The sequence below is a fragment of the Sminthopsis crassicaudata genome, chromosome 6 (assembly GCF_048593235.1).
Source record: "Sminthopsis crassicaudata isolate SCR6 chromosome 6, ASM4859323v1, whole genome shotgun sequence".
NCBI classification, from domain to species: domain Eukaryota; kingdom Metazoa; phylum Chordata; class Mammalia; order Dasyuromorphia; family Dasyuridae; genus Sminthopsis; species Sminthopsis crassicaudata.
The window spans coordinates 176,467,223-176,484,367 of record NC_133622.1 but is presented as its reverse complement, the minus strand read 5'-3'; the positions used below and the strand labels follow the sequence as shown (position 1 = coordinate 176,484,367).

At 35.7% G+C, this 17,145-nt stretch overlaps 1 protein-coding gene across 1 annotated transcript in view; it reads left to right on the top strand.

The window, feature by feature from the left end:
• Positions 1–17,145, top strand: part of SYNPO2 (synaptopodin 2) — a 210,921-nt gene that overhangs the window by 142,420 nt on the left and 51,356 nt on the right. The window contains exon 2 of the mRNA XM_074275234.1: positions 14,619–14,770. Within this exon, the coding sequence (XP_074131335.1) occupies positions 14,619–14,770 (152 nt within the window). The remainder of the gene's footprint in view (positions 1–14,618; positions 14,771–17,145) is intronic.

The following is a 17,145-nucleotide window of genomic DNA, read 5'->3' as shown; positions in this document are numbered from 1 at the left end:
ACACAGGGCTTGGCAGCAGAAAGAGCAGTGGGTTTGCAGTCAGAAAACCTAGATTCAAATCACATCCTCGCCACTACTTCTTGTGCAGTCTTGGATATGTCACTTTTCTCTATACCCCAGTTAACTCAATTGTAAAATGATAGAATTGGACTAGATAATCTCTAAGGTGATTCATTCTATCTCCCAATCCATGATCTCTGATTTGGATCTATAAGAATATTTGGCCTAGTTAAAGAGAGGATCTAGAAATGTTTTAAAGCAGGATTTGGAGGAGATGCATAGCAACAGAAGTGGGAAGGGACTTAGAAATTAATACTCCCTACTCTCAACCCATTTGATGAAAAAACTGACCCATAATGGTGGCTACTTTCTCAAAGTCACTTACCAAATTAAGGGTAGAGACTAGAATTTTTCACCATGCCATGTCATGCCACAAGATTTTATCTACACCTTTGTCATCTTTGATTCAGTCAACATTTATAGAATGGCTATTGCATACAAAACACTGGAATAAATTATTAATATATTGAGAATAGATCTGTATAGTATTTTTATTCATCTTTGGCATTTCAACATTTTTTTAGAGTTGGAAATATATTGCCACAAAAGTTATCCCAGATATCTTCTTCCCTGTCCTTCCATTATCACCATTTTCACTTTTTTCCATTATCACATGTTGAGAACCTGAAGTTTTCAGTAGTGAACAAGCAATCCCTGATGGACATTGGAATTTTAGATAATCATTGCTAGTAGGATGAAGTAGTTACATGGAGCTCATTGCATCCAAAGGCCAAGAAATCTCATCAAGTCTTGTCTTTATACAAGTCACTCATTCTTATGTAGAAAAAGACTTCCCATATGAACGAATGAGAAAGCATTTAGTAAATACTTAATCTGTTCCAAGCACTGTACTAAGAAATGGGATTTTTTAAAAAATAGCTCCTACCCACAAGGAACTTATATTCTAATAAAAAGAGAAAACATCCAAAGGGAAGTAGTAGTTAGAGAGGGAATACTTTGGTCCTGAGAGTTTCAGAAAGGGTGAGTAGGACCAGAAGGAGTGCAGGCTGACACACCCGTTGTAATTCCAATGTTTAGAGTATGTTCATGTTTGTATTATGAGTTGTTGTCTAAATCTAGATAAAGATATTCTAGGCAAGTCTTGAGACATTATCCTATTAGTAATTCAGCTGAATGGAGTCCTGTGGTGAAGCATGAAATAACATGTCAGATGGTTAGAAATATGACAAGTCCTATTGTCAATGCATGCTACTCTCAGAATCAGCACTATTTTTTGATCCTGATGTAATGGCTGATGAGATGCTATGTTGAAAACTTAGTTAAAGGTTTCTGACAATAAAATTATTAAATGTAGAATCATCCAATCAATCAATAAACATTTCATAAGCACCTATTATGTTCTAGATACTGTACCAGATATTGTAGAAGAAAACTTCCGTGAATAAAATAATTCCTCTCAAAGAGTTTACATCCTAATTGGGGCATGGAGGGAGCAATAAGTACCTTCATTTGTACATGTAAAATATTTATATATAAAAATATATATATATATATATATATATATATATATATATATATATAAAACACATATATACAAACTTATTTATATTTAGGTGTATATATATATATGTATGTATATGTATACTTATGTATATACAGGTATTTATATATGTATATATTTATGTATAGGTGTATATATGTATACCTATATTATACTATATAGATACTTATATATATACATATATGTGTGTGTGTGTGTGTGTGTGTGTGTGTGTGTGTGTGTGTGTACAAAATCAAAAAACAAAGAAAAAGGATCTGCTAGGTGGTTTTACACCAGCCCTGGAATGAGGAGGACCTGAGTTCAAATCTAACCTCAGATACTTAATATTTACTAGCTGTGTAACCCTGCTCAAGTCATTTAATTCTAATTGCCTTACAAAGTATAAAAAAACAAAGAATAAACCCAAAGTAGTTTGTGTTTTGTTTTGTATATGTTGAGTTTGAATGTTCATTCAGTGTGAAATGTCCAACAGATAGCTGCTAAGGAGGGACTAAATCTCAGGGAAGAAGCTGATATTGTGTGTGTGTGTGTGTGTGTGTGTGTGTGTGTGTGTGTGTGTAGGTGAAAGTCATATACATAGAGAAGATCATTAAATCCGTGGGATTACTAAAAGAGAGAATGTAGTGAGAGAGGAGCAGAGTGGCCAGGAGAGTTTTGGAGAATACCCATAGTTAAGCAGGGACAGATAATGTGACTAGGGCAATTTCATAGAGGGACACATGTGTAGCTTAGGCACACAACCAAGTACAGTGGAGGCTTAACTCATACCTCTGGTCCTAGAGAGCTATTGCTCTTTTCGGGATGCTATCACATCTTTCTGCCAGTCTCACAGTCTCTATTGTATACTTCTTGGCTAGGACATGTTATCACTGCCAAGTACTGTTCTGATATGTGATCTTCAGGTTAGGGCTCAGCTGAGTCATTTTTTTTTTTACAATTCAAAGGAAGGACAAGGGCTATTATTTTCATTCAAAATTCATTCTCCCTTTTTTATAGCTCTTTATAGCATTCTAGGGATCAGCAAAAAATCTCTCTTCAGTTCTCTTTGCTTATTCCCTTAGGTTTTTACTACAGAGCCCTTTGGTCTCCATAGCAGAAGGGGCTCTGCCTCAAGTGGTTAGCTGCATTTTTTGTTTATTGTTGTTCAGTTATTTTTGACTCTTCACAACACTTTTGGTGTCTTTTGGCAAAGATATTGGGTTGGTTTGCCATTTTCTTCTCTGGCTCATTTTACAGATGAGGAAACTGAGGTAAACAGGGTGAAGTGACTTGCCTAGATAGTAAATATCTAGGGTTAGATTTGAACTCAGGTTTTCCTGATGCCCAATCCAGTGCTCTATCCACTGTATCACTTAGCTGCCTTCAGGTTGAATCTTTTCTTTTGATTCCTCCAACTAGTCCAAGCACTTGCATGTTTCTAGCCCTGGACTCACCCCAGCTTATGGTAACCATTCTATATACCTCCTAATTTTAGTCTCTGAAGCCTAGATGATAAGTTAATAAGTCATTAAAAGACTATTCAGTCACTGTGTGCTTGATAACTCTTAAATATTTCTGAGAGCTGGGATTCCATGATTTTGAATCCTAAGTTCCCCTTCTTCTCTGATATGGATGACTTTATGGGGGAAAGACAGAGACAAACTAAACCCAGGGAACATGTTTATCGTCTGTGTTACCTATTTAATTATATCCCTCGTCTTTTGAATGTGTGTGGCCAATAAAGGTTAAAAATTAATTTGTAGCTTCACTTTAGAGCCAAGAATTGTAATGTAATGTATACAGAGGGAACATTGGCTCTGGAGTCAGAGGACTTGGATTCAAATCTTGCATTCTTTGGACACTTTGCACATTTTCTTTGGACCAGTTTCTTAATTTCTGAATCTCAGTTTCCTCACCTGTGAAATAAAGGGGATTAGACTAAATGACCCCTGAGGTCCATTTCAGCTCTAAATCTGAGATCATATCATCTTCATTTTCATAATCAGTAAATGGGCACAGGTTGGTCCTGGAAGTCTACTAAAGACTGTAAAAAAAAATGACAGGGGAAATAATATAAAGAAGTAACTAAAAATGGAATAAAAGTGGGACCAGTCATGTAGTGAATGCAAAGGATTAATTAGTGGATATCTTGTATATCTCATTAGTATCCATGCAATATCATCAGAATGAAAGGAAAACTTCCTGTACAATTGAATGGAGTCCCTTTGGTGATAATATAGATCATAAATGAAGAAGAGGAGACAAGAAGGAAGGCAAAAATGTGCAGGATGAATTGCAAACTCCATTTCTGAAAGAAATGCCCCCATGAATGAGCTCACAGATAGAGTTTTGGCATGAGTGACTCTTGAGAAATTATTAGGGAATACCCAATTCAACAGATGGCTATGCCCTTTGCATCCAAAGAGTTCTTACCCAGAGTCCTCAATTTCCTTTGGCCTTATTTCAGAGAAAATAACAATCTCTTCTTTTCTCCAGGGGAACTATGTGACATTTAGCCCATTTGGCTGAATTTTGCTTATGCTTTTATGAGATTCAAAAAAGGCTTTCTAATTATCTTACAATATTGACAAAAAGTTCTACTGATGGAATTCAAAGAGCTTCATGAAATGTTTTCTATATTAAAAATAAACCAATAACAGGGAAAGAAAAGTGTCCTCTGTGTATACAGGGAAACATTCTTGTGAGTTTCAGAGAAATCTCAATCTCTCTGTGTGTCTCTTTCTCTCTGTATCTCTTTTTGTGTCTCTCTGTGTCTCTGTCTGTCTCTGTCTCTCACTCACTTGCTCTCTCTCATTTTTTTTTCTGAAAGTGCTTAGAGGTTTACATTCTTGAGAAGGAAACATCAGCAGAGCATACATACCACTCCATATTTGTCAATGTTCCCCTCTAACAGAACAACACTGGAGGCTGCTAGCATGATTTTCATACCCTTATTATGACAGTATTATCTCTACTTGTGAAAACACATTCAACTCTAGGTATTCCAAAATGCCAGACCAAAAGAATGAACTATAGCTCCTTTGGGAAATCAAGTCTCTAAATTCCTTTTGTTATAGTTTAGTTATAGATACATTTTTTTTCTGGGGCTCTTAGAAATGGTTTTTCTAATTGTCACTTTTCTTCTAAGAGGAAAATCATACAAAGGGGGAGAAACACCAAAATTTTGAGTTCAGTGGTTAGATCTGATGATGGTTACACACTTTGACCAGAGTCTAGCATAAAAATGGGCCATTTGGCATAAATTCAACTAATAATCTTGGACACCCAGCTACAGACTTCCAATAGACAGTATTCTTGATGAAAATGGCTTTGCAAAACAATGACAAATTTAAGTACAGTTTGTGTACTTTCTTGCTTATTCACATATAGGATCCATGCTTGAATTTAGTAGTTGAGGAGTGCAGAAGGGGGGAAAAATGGCTATATCTGAAGGAACAGGATATAATCTGCTTCTTGTTTAGGAGGGTCTGAAATCATTTTACTGATTTTCCGTAGTTTTGCTTTAAAGACTTTTCTCTAATATAGGTAAAGCTTAAGGTATATTGTTTGGTTTTCTTTTTTAAAAAAAACCATTCATAAGCTCGCAGATTTAGTTTTGAAAGGGATCTCAGAGATCATCTAAGTCCAATTTTCTTCTTTAAGAGATGAGGTTCAGGGAAATGAAGTGACTTGTTCAAAGTCACACAGTGTCAGAGATCAAACCAAAGTGTTCTTGCCACTGTACCAACCCAATCTAAAATTTATTAAACACAAACTATGTGATAGGTGCTATATTAAATGCTGGAGATGTAAAGAAAGAAAGGAAAACACTCCCAGACATTAAGAAGCTTTTATTCTACTGGAGTCAGGCAGCATGTAAACAGATAAATATATACATGGTAATCTGAGAAAGGGAGAGTCAAAATAATTATTTAGAGGATGAACAGACCTTTTTGATATCATCTAGTTTATCTCCTTAGTTTCACAGATGAGGAAACTGAGTCCCAGAGAGGTAATTTACCAATGAATTTATCAATCCATTAACTGACATTCCCTAAGTGGTGGTTGTGTTCTATGCTAGACATGGGAGATACAAATGCAAGAAGTATGAAAAGTTATATTTACACAGATATTGTCAAAACAGAATGAAGGGAGGATCTTGTTAAGATATCTCCAACCACTCACAGTATGACTCAAGGAACTGGGCAAACAATAAAGATTAAACAAAAGTTTAAAGCATCCCAAACCTGCTTTTGTTAATGTCTGGACATAAGCCTTTTAACATATGGAATGGGTGAATAAAGAGGATTGTAAATCCGACATAATTGTAATTTGCATTGTAAAACTGATCAATTGTAACTAATTCTGACTACAAATCTGACCAATCTGAATCTTGAAGGGAAGGTTAAGGAACTGAACTAATAATCTAAAGCGTGTTCCTGATTCTGTATTTGGTGTGTCCTCCTTGGAAGTACACCAGCTTCTCAAGAGAATAGAATAAAGGTTTCTTCTTTCACTCTAAAAGTGTTGGTTGTAACACTACTCCTGAACTAGCTTGCAATGGGGGAAGTGGTGGGCAGGGGCAGCCCATCTTGGGCTTACTACCCAGTCCTGCTAAATTCTATGGAGTCTTTTGATAAAACAAAGAATGAATTAGAATTTGGATCCAGGTCCTCTGATTCTTAATCCTGTGTTCTTGGTATGTAAGTATTGAGTGACTTCTATATGCAAGACTCAAGAAAAATTCTATTCTATTATAATCAAATCTGTTCTTCACCACAACTCTAGGAAATCAGTAGTGTGGGTATTTTCTCATTTTACAGACTTTATAATTATTGAACCTCTGAGAGGTTCCTTGACTTGCTCACAACTAGATAGCTAAGAAAGAGCAAAAACCATTAGCCAGACCCAAGTTTTGTGCCACTCCATGTTTCAGTCTTCTTTCCTGAAATGTAGTACAATTCAATCCAATGAGCAATTACTAAAGATGTACTGTTAGGAGGCAGTCAGGTGGTGCTTCATTGGATAGGTTACTTTGCCTAGAGTCAGAAAGAGCTGAATCCAAATCCAATCTCAGACACATTTATGATCCCTGGCTAGTCACTTAACTTGCTTCATTTCTTCATCTGTAAAATGGAGATAATTTACCCCCAACCAAAAATTAAACTTGAAATACAAAAATTAAAAGGAGAAATCAATAATATTGAAAGTAAAAAAAACTATTGAATTAATAAATAAAACCAAGAGTTGGTTTTATGAAAAAGCCAATAAAATAGATAAACCTTTGGTAAATCTGATCAGAAAAAAGAAAGAGGAAAATCAAATTGTTAGTCTTACAAATGAAAAGGGGGATCTTTCCACCAATGAAGAGGAAATTAGAGAAATAATAAGGAGTTACTTTGCCCAACTTTATGCCAATAAATTTGATAACTTAAGTGAAATGGATGACTTCCTCCAAAAATATAGGCTTCCTAGATTAACAGAGGAGGAAATAAATTGCTTAAATAGTCCCATTTCAGAAAAAGAAATAGAACAAGCTATTAATCAACTCCCCAGGAAAAAATCCCCTGGACCAGATGGATTTACATGTGAATTCTACCAAACATTTAAAGAACAATTAGCCCCAATGCTATATAAACTATTTGAAAAAATAGGGAATGAAGGAGTCCTACCAAACTCCTTTTATGTCACAGACATGGTACTGATACCTAAACCAGGTAGATCAAAAACTGAGAAAGAAAATTATAGACCAATTTCCTTAATGAATATTGATGCTAAAATCTTAAATAAGATATTAGCAAAAAGACTTCAGAAAATCATCCCCAGGATAATACACTATGACCAAGTAGGATTCATACCAGGAATGCAGGGCTGGTTTAATATTAGGAAAACTATTAGTATAATTGACCATATTAATAATCAAATTAATAAAAACCATATGATCATCTCAATAGATGCAGAAAAAGCATTTGACAAAATCCAACATCCATTCCTACTAAAAACGCTTGAGAGTATAGGAATAAATGGATTATTCCTTAGAATAATCAGGAGCATATTTTTAAGACCTTCAGTAAGCATAATATGCAATAGAAATAAACTGCAACCTTTCCCAGTAAGATCAGGAGTGAAACAAGGTTGCCCACTATCACCATTACTATTCAATATAGTACTAGAAACGCTAGCCTCGGCAATAAGAGCCGAGAAAGAGATTCAAGGAATTAGAGTAGGAAATGAGGAAATCAAACTATCACTCTTTGCAGATGACATGATGGTATACTTAGAGAACCCCAAAGACTCTGCTAAAAAGCTATTAGAAATAATTCAGAATTTTAGCAAAGTGGCAGGATACAAAATAAATCCACATAAATCCTCAGCATTCTTATATATCACCAACAAAATGCAACAGCAAGAGATACAAAGAGAAATTCCATTCAAAATAACGGTCGATAGTATAAAGTATTTGGAAATCCATCTACCAAAGAATAGTCAGGAATTACATGAGAAAAATTACAAAACACTTGCCACAAAAATAAAGTCAGATTTAAATAATTGGAAAGACATTCAGTGCTCTTGGATAGGCCGAGCGAATATAATAAAGATGACAATACTCCAAACTAATCTATTTATTTAGTGCTATACCAATCAGACTCCCAAGAAACTATTTTAGTGACCTAGAAAAAAGAACAACAAAATTCATATGGAAGAATAAAAGGTCGAGAATTGCAAGGGAACTAATGAAAAAAAAAGTCAGAGGAAGGTGGTCTAAGTGTACCTGATCTAAAGCTATATTATATAGCAGCAGTCACCAAAACCATTTGGTACTGGCTAAGAAATAGACCAGTAGATCAGTGGAACAGATTAGATACAAAGGACAAAAAAGGGTACATCTATAGCAATCTAATCTTTGACAAACCCAAAGATACCAACATTAGGGACAAAAATTCATTATTCGGAAGAAACTGTTGGGAAAACTGGAAATTAGTATGGCAGAAATTAGATATGGACCCACACTTAACACCATATACCATGATAAGATCAAAATGGGTCCATGATTTAGGCATAAAGAATGAGATCATAAATAGATTAGAGGAACAGAGAATAGTCTACCTCTCAGACCTGTGGAGGAGGAAGGAATTTATGACCAGAGGAGAATTAGAGATCATTATTGATCACAAAATAGAAGATTTTGATTACATCAAACTAAAAAGTTTCTGTACAAACAATACTAAGTAACAAATTGGGGAAACATTTTTAAAAGGAAAGGTTCTGACAAAAGTCTCATTTCCAAAATATATAGAGAACTGACCCTGATTTATAGGAAACCAAACCATTCTCCAATTGATAAATGGTCAAGGGATATGAACAGACAATTCTCAGATGATGAAATTGAAACTATTTCCACTCATATGAAAGAGTGTTCCAAATCACTACTGATCAGAGAAATGCAAATTAAGACAACTCTGAGATACCACTATACACCTGTCAGATTGGCTAAGATGACAGGAACAAATAATGATGAATGTTGGAGGGGATGTGGGAAAACTGGGACACTGATACATTGTTGGTGGAGTTGTGAAAGAATCCAGCCATTCTGGAGAGCAATTTGGAACTATGCCCAAAAAGTTGTCAAACTGTGCATACCCTTTGACCCAGCATTGCTGTTATTGGGATTATATCCCAAAGAAATACTAAAGAGTGGAAAGGGACCTGTATGTGCCAAAATGTTTGTGGCAGCTCTTTTTGTTGTAGCTAGAAACTGGAAGTTGAATGGATGTCCATCAATTGGAGAATGGTTGGGTAAATTGTGGTATATGAAGGTTATGGAATATTATTGCTCTGTAAGAAATGACCAGCAGGAGGAATACAGAGAGGCTTGGAGAGACTTAAATCAACTGATGCTGAGTGAAATGAGCAGAACCAGAAGATCACTATACACTTCAACAACAATACTGTATGAGGATGTATTCTGATGGAAGTGGAAATCTTCAACATAAAGAAGATCCAACTCACTTCCAGTTGATCAATGATGGACAGAAACAACTACACCCAGAGAAGGAACACTGGGAAGCGAATGTAAATTGTTAGCACTACTGTCTATCTACCCAGGTTACTTATACCTTCAGAAGCTAATAATTAATGTGCAACAAGAAAATGGTATTTACACACATATATTGTATCTAGGTTATATTGTAACACATGTAAAATGTATGGGATTACCTGCCATCGGGAGAGGGAGTGGAGGGAGGGAGGGGATAATTTGGAAAAATGAATTTAAAAAATGGAGATAATTTACTGCACCCATCTAGATCCTTCCTATCTCTAAGTCTAACACTCAATTCTACCTATTTCATAGTGGCTAGAATGCTGGACTTGAAGAAAAGAAGACCTGAATTCTAATCCTGCTTCAGGCTGTTATCAACTGTGTGACTGTGGGCAAATCATTTAACCTTTCTCAGCCTCAGTTTCCCTCTCTGTAAGAGAGAGAATATTTTAATATCTAATTCATAGAGTTATTATGAATTTAAAATAAGATAACGTGTAAAATACTTTGCAAACCTTAAACTGTTATTGAAATTAAGTCCCACATGTTGAGGTGTGAATTAATAATATTCTGGATTATATATCCAACAATTCTCCAGCCCCTAGTGGGAAAGTGTTCCTTGTTCTTAAGGATAAATAACATAAGAATTAATTCAGACAAAAAGGAATGATTTCCTCTGTGTTGTTTATGCAGCTAAACCTCATATTTATACTTAGCTTGGCTGAACTCCTGTATCACATGGCAGGACACTATGAGGTGGAAGAACTGGATAATTAAGTCAAGGACTTCAGTCAAACATCCAATCATTCAGAGGTTTTGATGTCTTCAGAGAAATAGTTTTGAAAATCTTCATTTCTGTTCAACATCACTTTCACAAAAATCGGATTGGTTGACTCCTACTATCCTAAGACACCCAGTTTGTCTTTTTTTGTAAATTGAACTTGGAAGAGACCATGGAATTGTTCCATCACAAAAGATTAAAGTGAGATTTTTCCAAATAATAAAGCATATTTAATCACATTTTTCTCACTAAAAATATTATTGTTACTAATATAAATATTAATTGCCTCCTCTTCTGCCTATTTGGCCACTGATCCCCATTCTGACTGGAACTTTTGTCCTTCCACCCCACTTTATATTAGCCTAGACTAATTCAGTTTCCAAAGATGGTTATTAATATCTTTCTGTGTTTTTTTCTTTACTTTTCTTTTGTCTTTTAATTATTATTCTGGATCAAGAAGATAGAAGGTAGTGGGATGGAGCCCAAGAGGTCCCTAAAATTTTTTCAAGCAAGTCATGATGTCCACACTATTTTCACCATCACCCTGGCTACTGTGTTGTAGTACCTACTATGTGCCAAGCATTATGCTAAATGTTTTACAAATATTTCCTTATTTGATCCTCACAACAATTCTGGAAGATATATGCTGTTATTATTATTATTTTACATACAAAGAAACTGAGGCAAGCATGTTGAGTGACTTGCACAGTATCACACAGCTAGTAAGTGTTTAGGGTTGGATTTCAACTCAAATCTTCCTGACACTAGGTCCAGAACCATATCCTACATCTTATATATCCACGTGATACATAATATAATGAGAGGTTTTATTTCTAATGTGATAAATATTGATAGCTATAACCCACACAAACAAAATCCAGTAGTCTTTAAGAATTTTTAAGAGCACAAGGGAATTTATCACAAATATTAAAGCATAAATAATATGTATTTTCAATAATAAAAAAGCATTTTGGAGGGGTAGTTAAAGCTACCCCTTTAACTCTGATATAGCTTTTCTTGCATTTTTTCCCCTCTCTTCCCTTAATTGTGTCAATAAGTACTGCAGTAGAAACATATAGATTGTTTTGAAAAACATACACACACAAAAAAATCTATGAGAATAAAAAATGTAGTTAGTAAACTAACAATTATTTTAAAATATTTTTCTTTCATTTTTATCTTAAAATTATTATGCCACATATTTTGTAATTTACATAATAATTAAATAATAGGACATACCTAATTTTATATAAATATACATAAATTGGGGGTATGCTCAAAAAATTTTAATAACAGCATTATGACTAAAAAAAAAAAAAAGTTCTCATTTTGAATAAATAAAGCTGATGAATAAAAGTTAAACAAAGGTCTGATATGGCCCCAGAACATGTATCCAGATTGTGAAAGAGTACTTCCCAAGCTACCCTAGATTTATCAACCTGATGGCTATTATTCAGTTGGAATGAATCACTTAGGAACAAACAATTTGGCCAGAATGAAGCTAGAAAGCAATCCTAAATCCTGGGCAAGACTGACAATTTTAGACACAAAATTGGTGTTTTCATTTCCATGGCCAGAGGTAAGAATTTTAGAAGAGAAAGGCAGATTTTGGAAGTGAACAGCTGGCTAAAGAGATGTCTGGAATAGTTGGCTTTTTGGGACTATAGCTTAAATTATAGCAATGATGATTCTTGCACAGTGATGGGATGCACTTACAAAAAAGTTAACAAAAGCAACACAAAACCAAGAATCTTACAAATCTCTATAAAAGTTCTTAATCTAAAAAGAAGGACAATAGGGCCTAGATACATCAGGAAAGATATTCAACAATTTTCAGCAGATAAAATTTAATCGGAGAAAGACCAATAAAACCCACAGCATTAAAACATTTATGGGTAACAAACAAAGGGAACTGGAGACCCAAATGCAAAGAGACACATTTTAACACACTGGAGTCAGCAGGGGTTTGTCCTCATGATTGGAAAATGCCTTTGGGAGAGTATACCTAATTTAAAAGGAAGACATTAGATAAAGGAGGCAAAGAGTCATTATATATTAAGATTATATGAAAAGAATTGAAAACATTTTGGTAAAATTCAACAGAAGGAAAAGCAGAAGCATTGCTAATGACCACTAGGCTAAGGAATCAGTGAGGAGTTAAGCAAAAACCCCAAACCTGACAAAGAAGTATGACATAGTAATGAGTCTGGGGCTGAGAATAGGGGTCAGTGACCAAAAAGGCAGAAGAGGAAGCAGTTACTATTCATATTATTAACAATATTTTAGTGAGAAGAATGTAATTGAATATGTTTAATTATTTTGAAAAATCTCAGTTTAACTTTTTGTGAATTATCTAAGAGAACCTCACTTATCCAGCAAATACCAGAACTCTCTCTGATGACAACAGAACAGGTGATCATTTGTTGCATAGCCAAGATAAAAAAGATGACGACAACTTAGGCTGTAGCCCTGATTCCCTGACAAAGAGGAACTTCTTACTGATGTGGAAACACTAAGAGCCTTGTGTGAAGCAACTGTTTAATCCTTGAGTTTATGATAGAGAAAAGAAAGTGAGACATTGTCTAACCTGTAGTCTCATTATAGGAGAGAAAGCTTCAAAGGATTAAGGAAAGAACGGTGTGGTCTCTTGCCCTGACATCTATAGTCAGTTAAGGAAGGATGGGATGCTTCTGATGATGGACTTCAGAAGGCATAAAAAGTAACAATTTTAGTAAAGAGAAAAGGCACAAAAGAAATAATTTTAGTAAAGAGAAAGAGTACAGATGTAGAGACTGATGTGGATGTACAGGAAATGAAATGAGAGTTTATAAAGACATGTATGGAACTTGAGCATGTAACAAAGTTTGAATATCAAATTGTGACATAGTCATTTACAAAAGGATCAGATAGATGTATCACATCTGGGGAATGGGAGCAGCCTAATAAGGAACGCCAAGGGCCACAGAAGACTTTTCTTTAACTATACCAAGGGAAAAAGAGCAGTCAGAGAAATTGCTTGTGTGACCTGGGATGAATGAGATATAGATATTACACAAAGAAAAGAAGACAGAATTCTCAACTCTCAAGTCCCCTCTAAGGATGAAGGAGAAGGTTCTTTGGACTGGAAAGGGTCAAACAATTTTGTCTAAAATTGATAGCCATGATACAACAAGAATGTGTTCCTGTTGGTTCGAGTCTCAAGTCCTCTCCAAAACTATGTAGCAGAATAATGATGGCCAGCAATTTATATGTATTGGAAGTTGCAAAATATTCTGTGTACATTATCTCAATTTGAACACACTTCATACCCTCATCACCTCTTACCTGGGTAAATGCAATAATCTTCTTTTCATGGAGGTCTCAAAGGTTCAATTGTCCCACTCCAGTCTACCTTTACCCAAATTACCAAAGTCATCTTTCTGAAGCATAGCTCTAACCATGTCACCTGCCTGCTCAGTGAGTGCTAGTGGCTTCCTGTTTCCCTCAAGATCAAATATAAAAACTTTGTCCGACATTTAAAAATTCTTCCTGATTCGTCTCTCCCTATCTTTCCAGTCTTCTTACACTTTGCTTCTTTCCCAGTCCTGTATGATCCAACTATACAGACCTACTGGCTAGTCATTGGATGAGCACCCCATCTCTTATTTCCCTGCCTTGCTCCTGGAATGTTTTCTCCCCTTCAGCTTTTGCCTTTTAACTTTCTAGGTTTCCTTAAGACTCAGCACAAGCTTTGCCTTATGTAGGAGGCCTTTCTCAATTCCTCACTGTCAGTGCTCTCAAATTGTGCTTCATTATTAATTATGCATCATATCTACATTGTTTGTTTGTTCATTGAATTTCCCATTGGAATGTAAGCTACTTGGGGCAGCTAAGTGGTGCCGTGGATAGAGCACCAGCCCTGAAGGCAGGAGGACCTGAGTTCAAATTTGACCTCAGACACTTAACACTTCCTAGCTGTGTGACCCTGGGCAAGTCACTTAACCCCAATTGCCTCAGGAGAAAAAAAAATGTAAGCTACCTGAGAGCCAGAGGCATTTTTTGCCTTTCTTTACATGCCAGTACTTAACACAGTGCCTGTTATACAGTAAGTGCTTATTAAATGCTCGTTGACCACCTGACTCTTTTTACTCTTCTACATTATTGAATAAGCACATGACCCCTCTTTCTATAGAAGGATGGCATTTTTAAAATTATTAGATCGTCAATGTTCTCTCCTTTTTTTAAAACCCACTTAGATTCGTGGCAAGAGCAAAGCCTCAAGGTCTGGTTTACAAGAAGGGGATGAAGTGGTCTCTATCAATGGCACCCCATGTGCGGATCTCACTTACTCAGAAGTCATCAAACTTATGGAAAGCATCACTGATTCTCTCCAAATACTTATCAAAAGGTAAGGGCAGGCTTTGATTCTTGCCAACACTCACATGAGCAACAGATCATTTATGAGCTGGGGTGGGTTAGGGTGATTTGGAACTAAAGAAGCATGCAGTCAGCTCCATAAAAACTATTGTAAATGGGAGGGCTCACCTACTTCCAGATATTTCATATTACTTCACATGACATTCATCAAAACTGACCAGCTCTCTGGTCTTCTACTTTGTCTCTCCATGTCTTTACACAGACTTTATACCATATCTGGGAAACATTCTCTCTATCCCATGCCTCTTAAAAGCCTATAATCCCCCCAAACTCTTGTCAGGGAGCACTTCCTCCTTGAAGGCCTTTCCTGACTTTCCCTCTCCACCTGGTGTTATGTCAGAAAACACTTTGTAAAGTTTAGAATGCTTTAGAAATGCTAATTATTCTGGTTGTTGTTCATTGATATGTGTCCACTACATCTTATGTCCTGTTAGTCTGGGGCTCTTAGTGTTTTTGTGTGTCATGGACCCATTTTTGGCTTCTGATTGAATCATTTTAAATCATTTTTTAAAAATAGTTGAAGGAAATGCTGTATTTTCTTCTCCAAGGGATCATCTTTTGTCAGAACTCTCCACTATCTGTTCCCTTGGGTAATCTTGCATGGCTCATAGTTTCATTGAACTATACATGACAAGGCAGTGATGCAGGAGGGCAATTAATAGAATCAGATTGAAATTGATTGAATACTTTGGTTAATTGAAAAGCTCCCTCTTCTTTGGTTTTCATCTCCTTCACTCTAGTTTCTGATAACACAGTTGTCCTTTACACTAAGGTCAAGGCCTCATAGTTTATTTTTGATTCCATCCCTTCTTCGCTCCTTCTAATTTTCAACCTCTCCCTATCAGCTTTTCTACCACTTTCAAATATGCCCAAGTTTCCCATCTAGAAAAATGTTCACTAGATGTTCCCTTCCTCTCAATCAATCAATCTTCTACAACCTTACTCAGGCAAACTCCTTGGAAAACCTATTGAATTGGTCACTTCCAAATCCTCTTTTGTCACACATTTCTCAACCCTTTCCAATCAGTCTTCTGCTCTAATCTCTCACCTCAAACTGCTCTCTCTAAAGTTACCAATGATTCCTTAATTGCCCAATCTAACCAGCTTTTTTCAGTCTTTATCCTTCTCAAACTGTGTTTTTTAACACTATTTTTCTAACACTTCTGTCCCCTGTCTTCCCATCTATCTGACTATCTTGCTGTAAGTTCCTTTACATCAGCACATCCTCTAATTGTGGGAGTGCTCCACAGCTCCATTCTGATCTCTCTTCTCTCTCTACACAATGGACCTCATCCATTCCCATAAATTTAATGTTCATTTCCATGCAGATGAATTACAGTTCCCTCTCCCCAGTTCTACTCTCTCTCCCAAGCTTTAGTCCAGACTGGTGGCTGACCATTTAATTGTAATTACCTCTTAGTCGCGTCTCTTTTTTTTTTTTTTCATTTAAAATATTTTATTGATGTGTTTTGTTTTTGCATTACAAAAATTTGCAGATCACATTCACCCCCCCTGAGACATTTCTTGTTTTAAAGTAAAACAAAAAGGAGCCAGCAGGTGGCACTGCAGTAGATAAAGTACTGAGTCTAGAGTTAGGAAATCTCTGCTGAGTTCAAATCTGACCTTAGGCACTTACTAACATTTTAATGCTGGCAAGCCCCTTAACCCTGTTTGCCCCAGTTTCCTCATCTGTAAAATGAGCTGGAGGAGGAAATGACAACCCTCTCCAGTATCATTTCCAAGAAAACTTCAAATGAGGTCATGAAATGAATAAACAATAAAAACAAAAGTAAAGTTAATACCACAACGACTTCATTTGAAAATACATGTGATATCCCACATTCTTAGCACCCCCTCCATCTCTCTATTAAAAAAAAACCCCTAACAGAAATGTATTTTTTCTCCCTTCAATTCCCCCTTAGGAAAAAAGGGAAAAGAAAAATAAATTTCTTTTAACAAATATGCAAAGTCAAGCAAAATGAATTTAAAGTGGATGTCCAGGATATATCTCAAACTGAACATATTTATAATAGAAGTCACTATCTTATCACTTAAATCCTTCCTTCTTATAAATTTCCCTATTTGGTTTTTTGTTGGTTTGTTCTTGTCTAAAAAAAATTTTCTTCCCACTTCATATATTTTTCCTTCTTGAATTCACTGCTACCAAAATGATTTTCCTTAAATACAGACCTAATCATGTCACTCCCTAAGTCAATAAACTCCTTGTTGCTTTTCTGTTATTTCATTCATGTTGAATGCTTTGTGACCCCATTTGGGATTTTTTTTGGGGGGGGCAAAGATACTGGGGTGATTTGCCATTTTCTTTTCAGGTCCATTTGATAGATA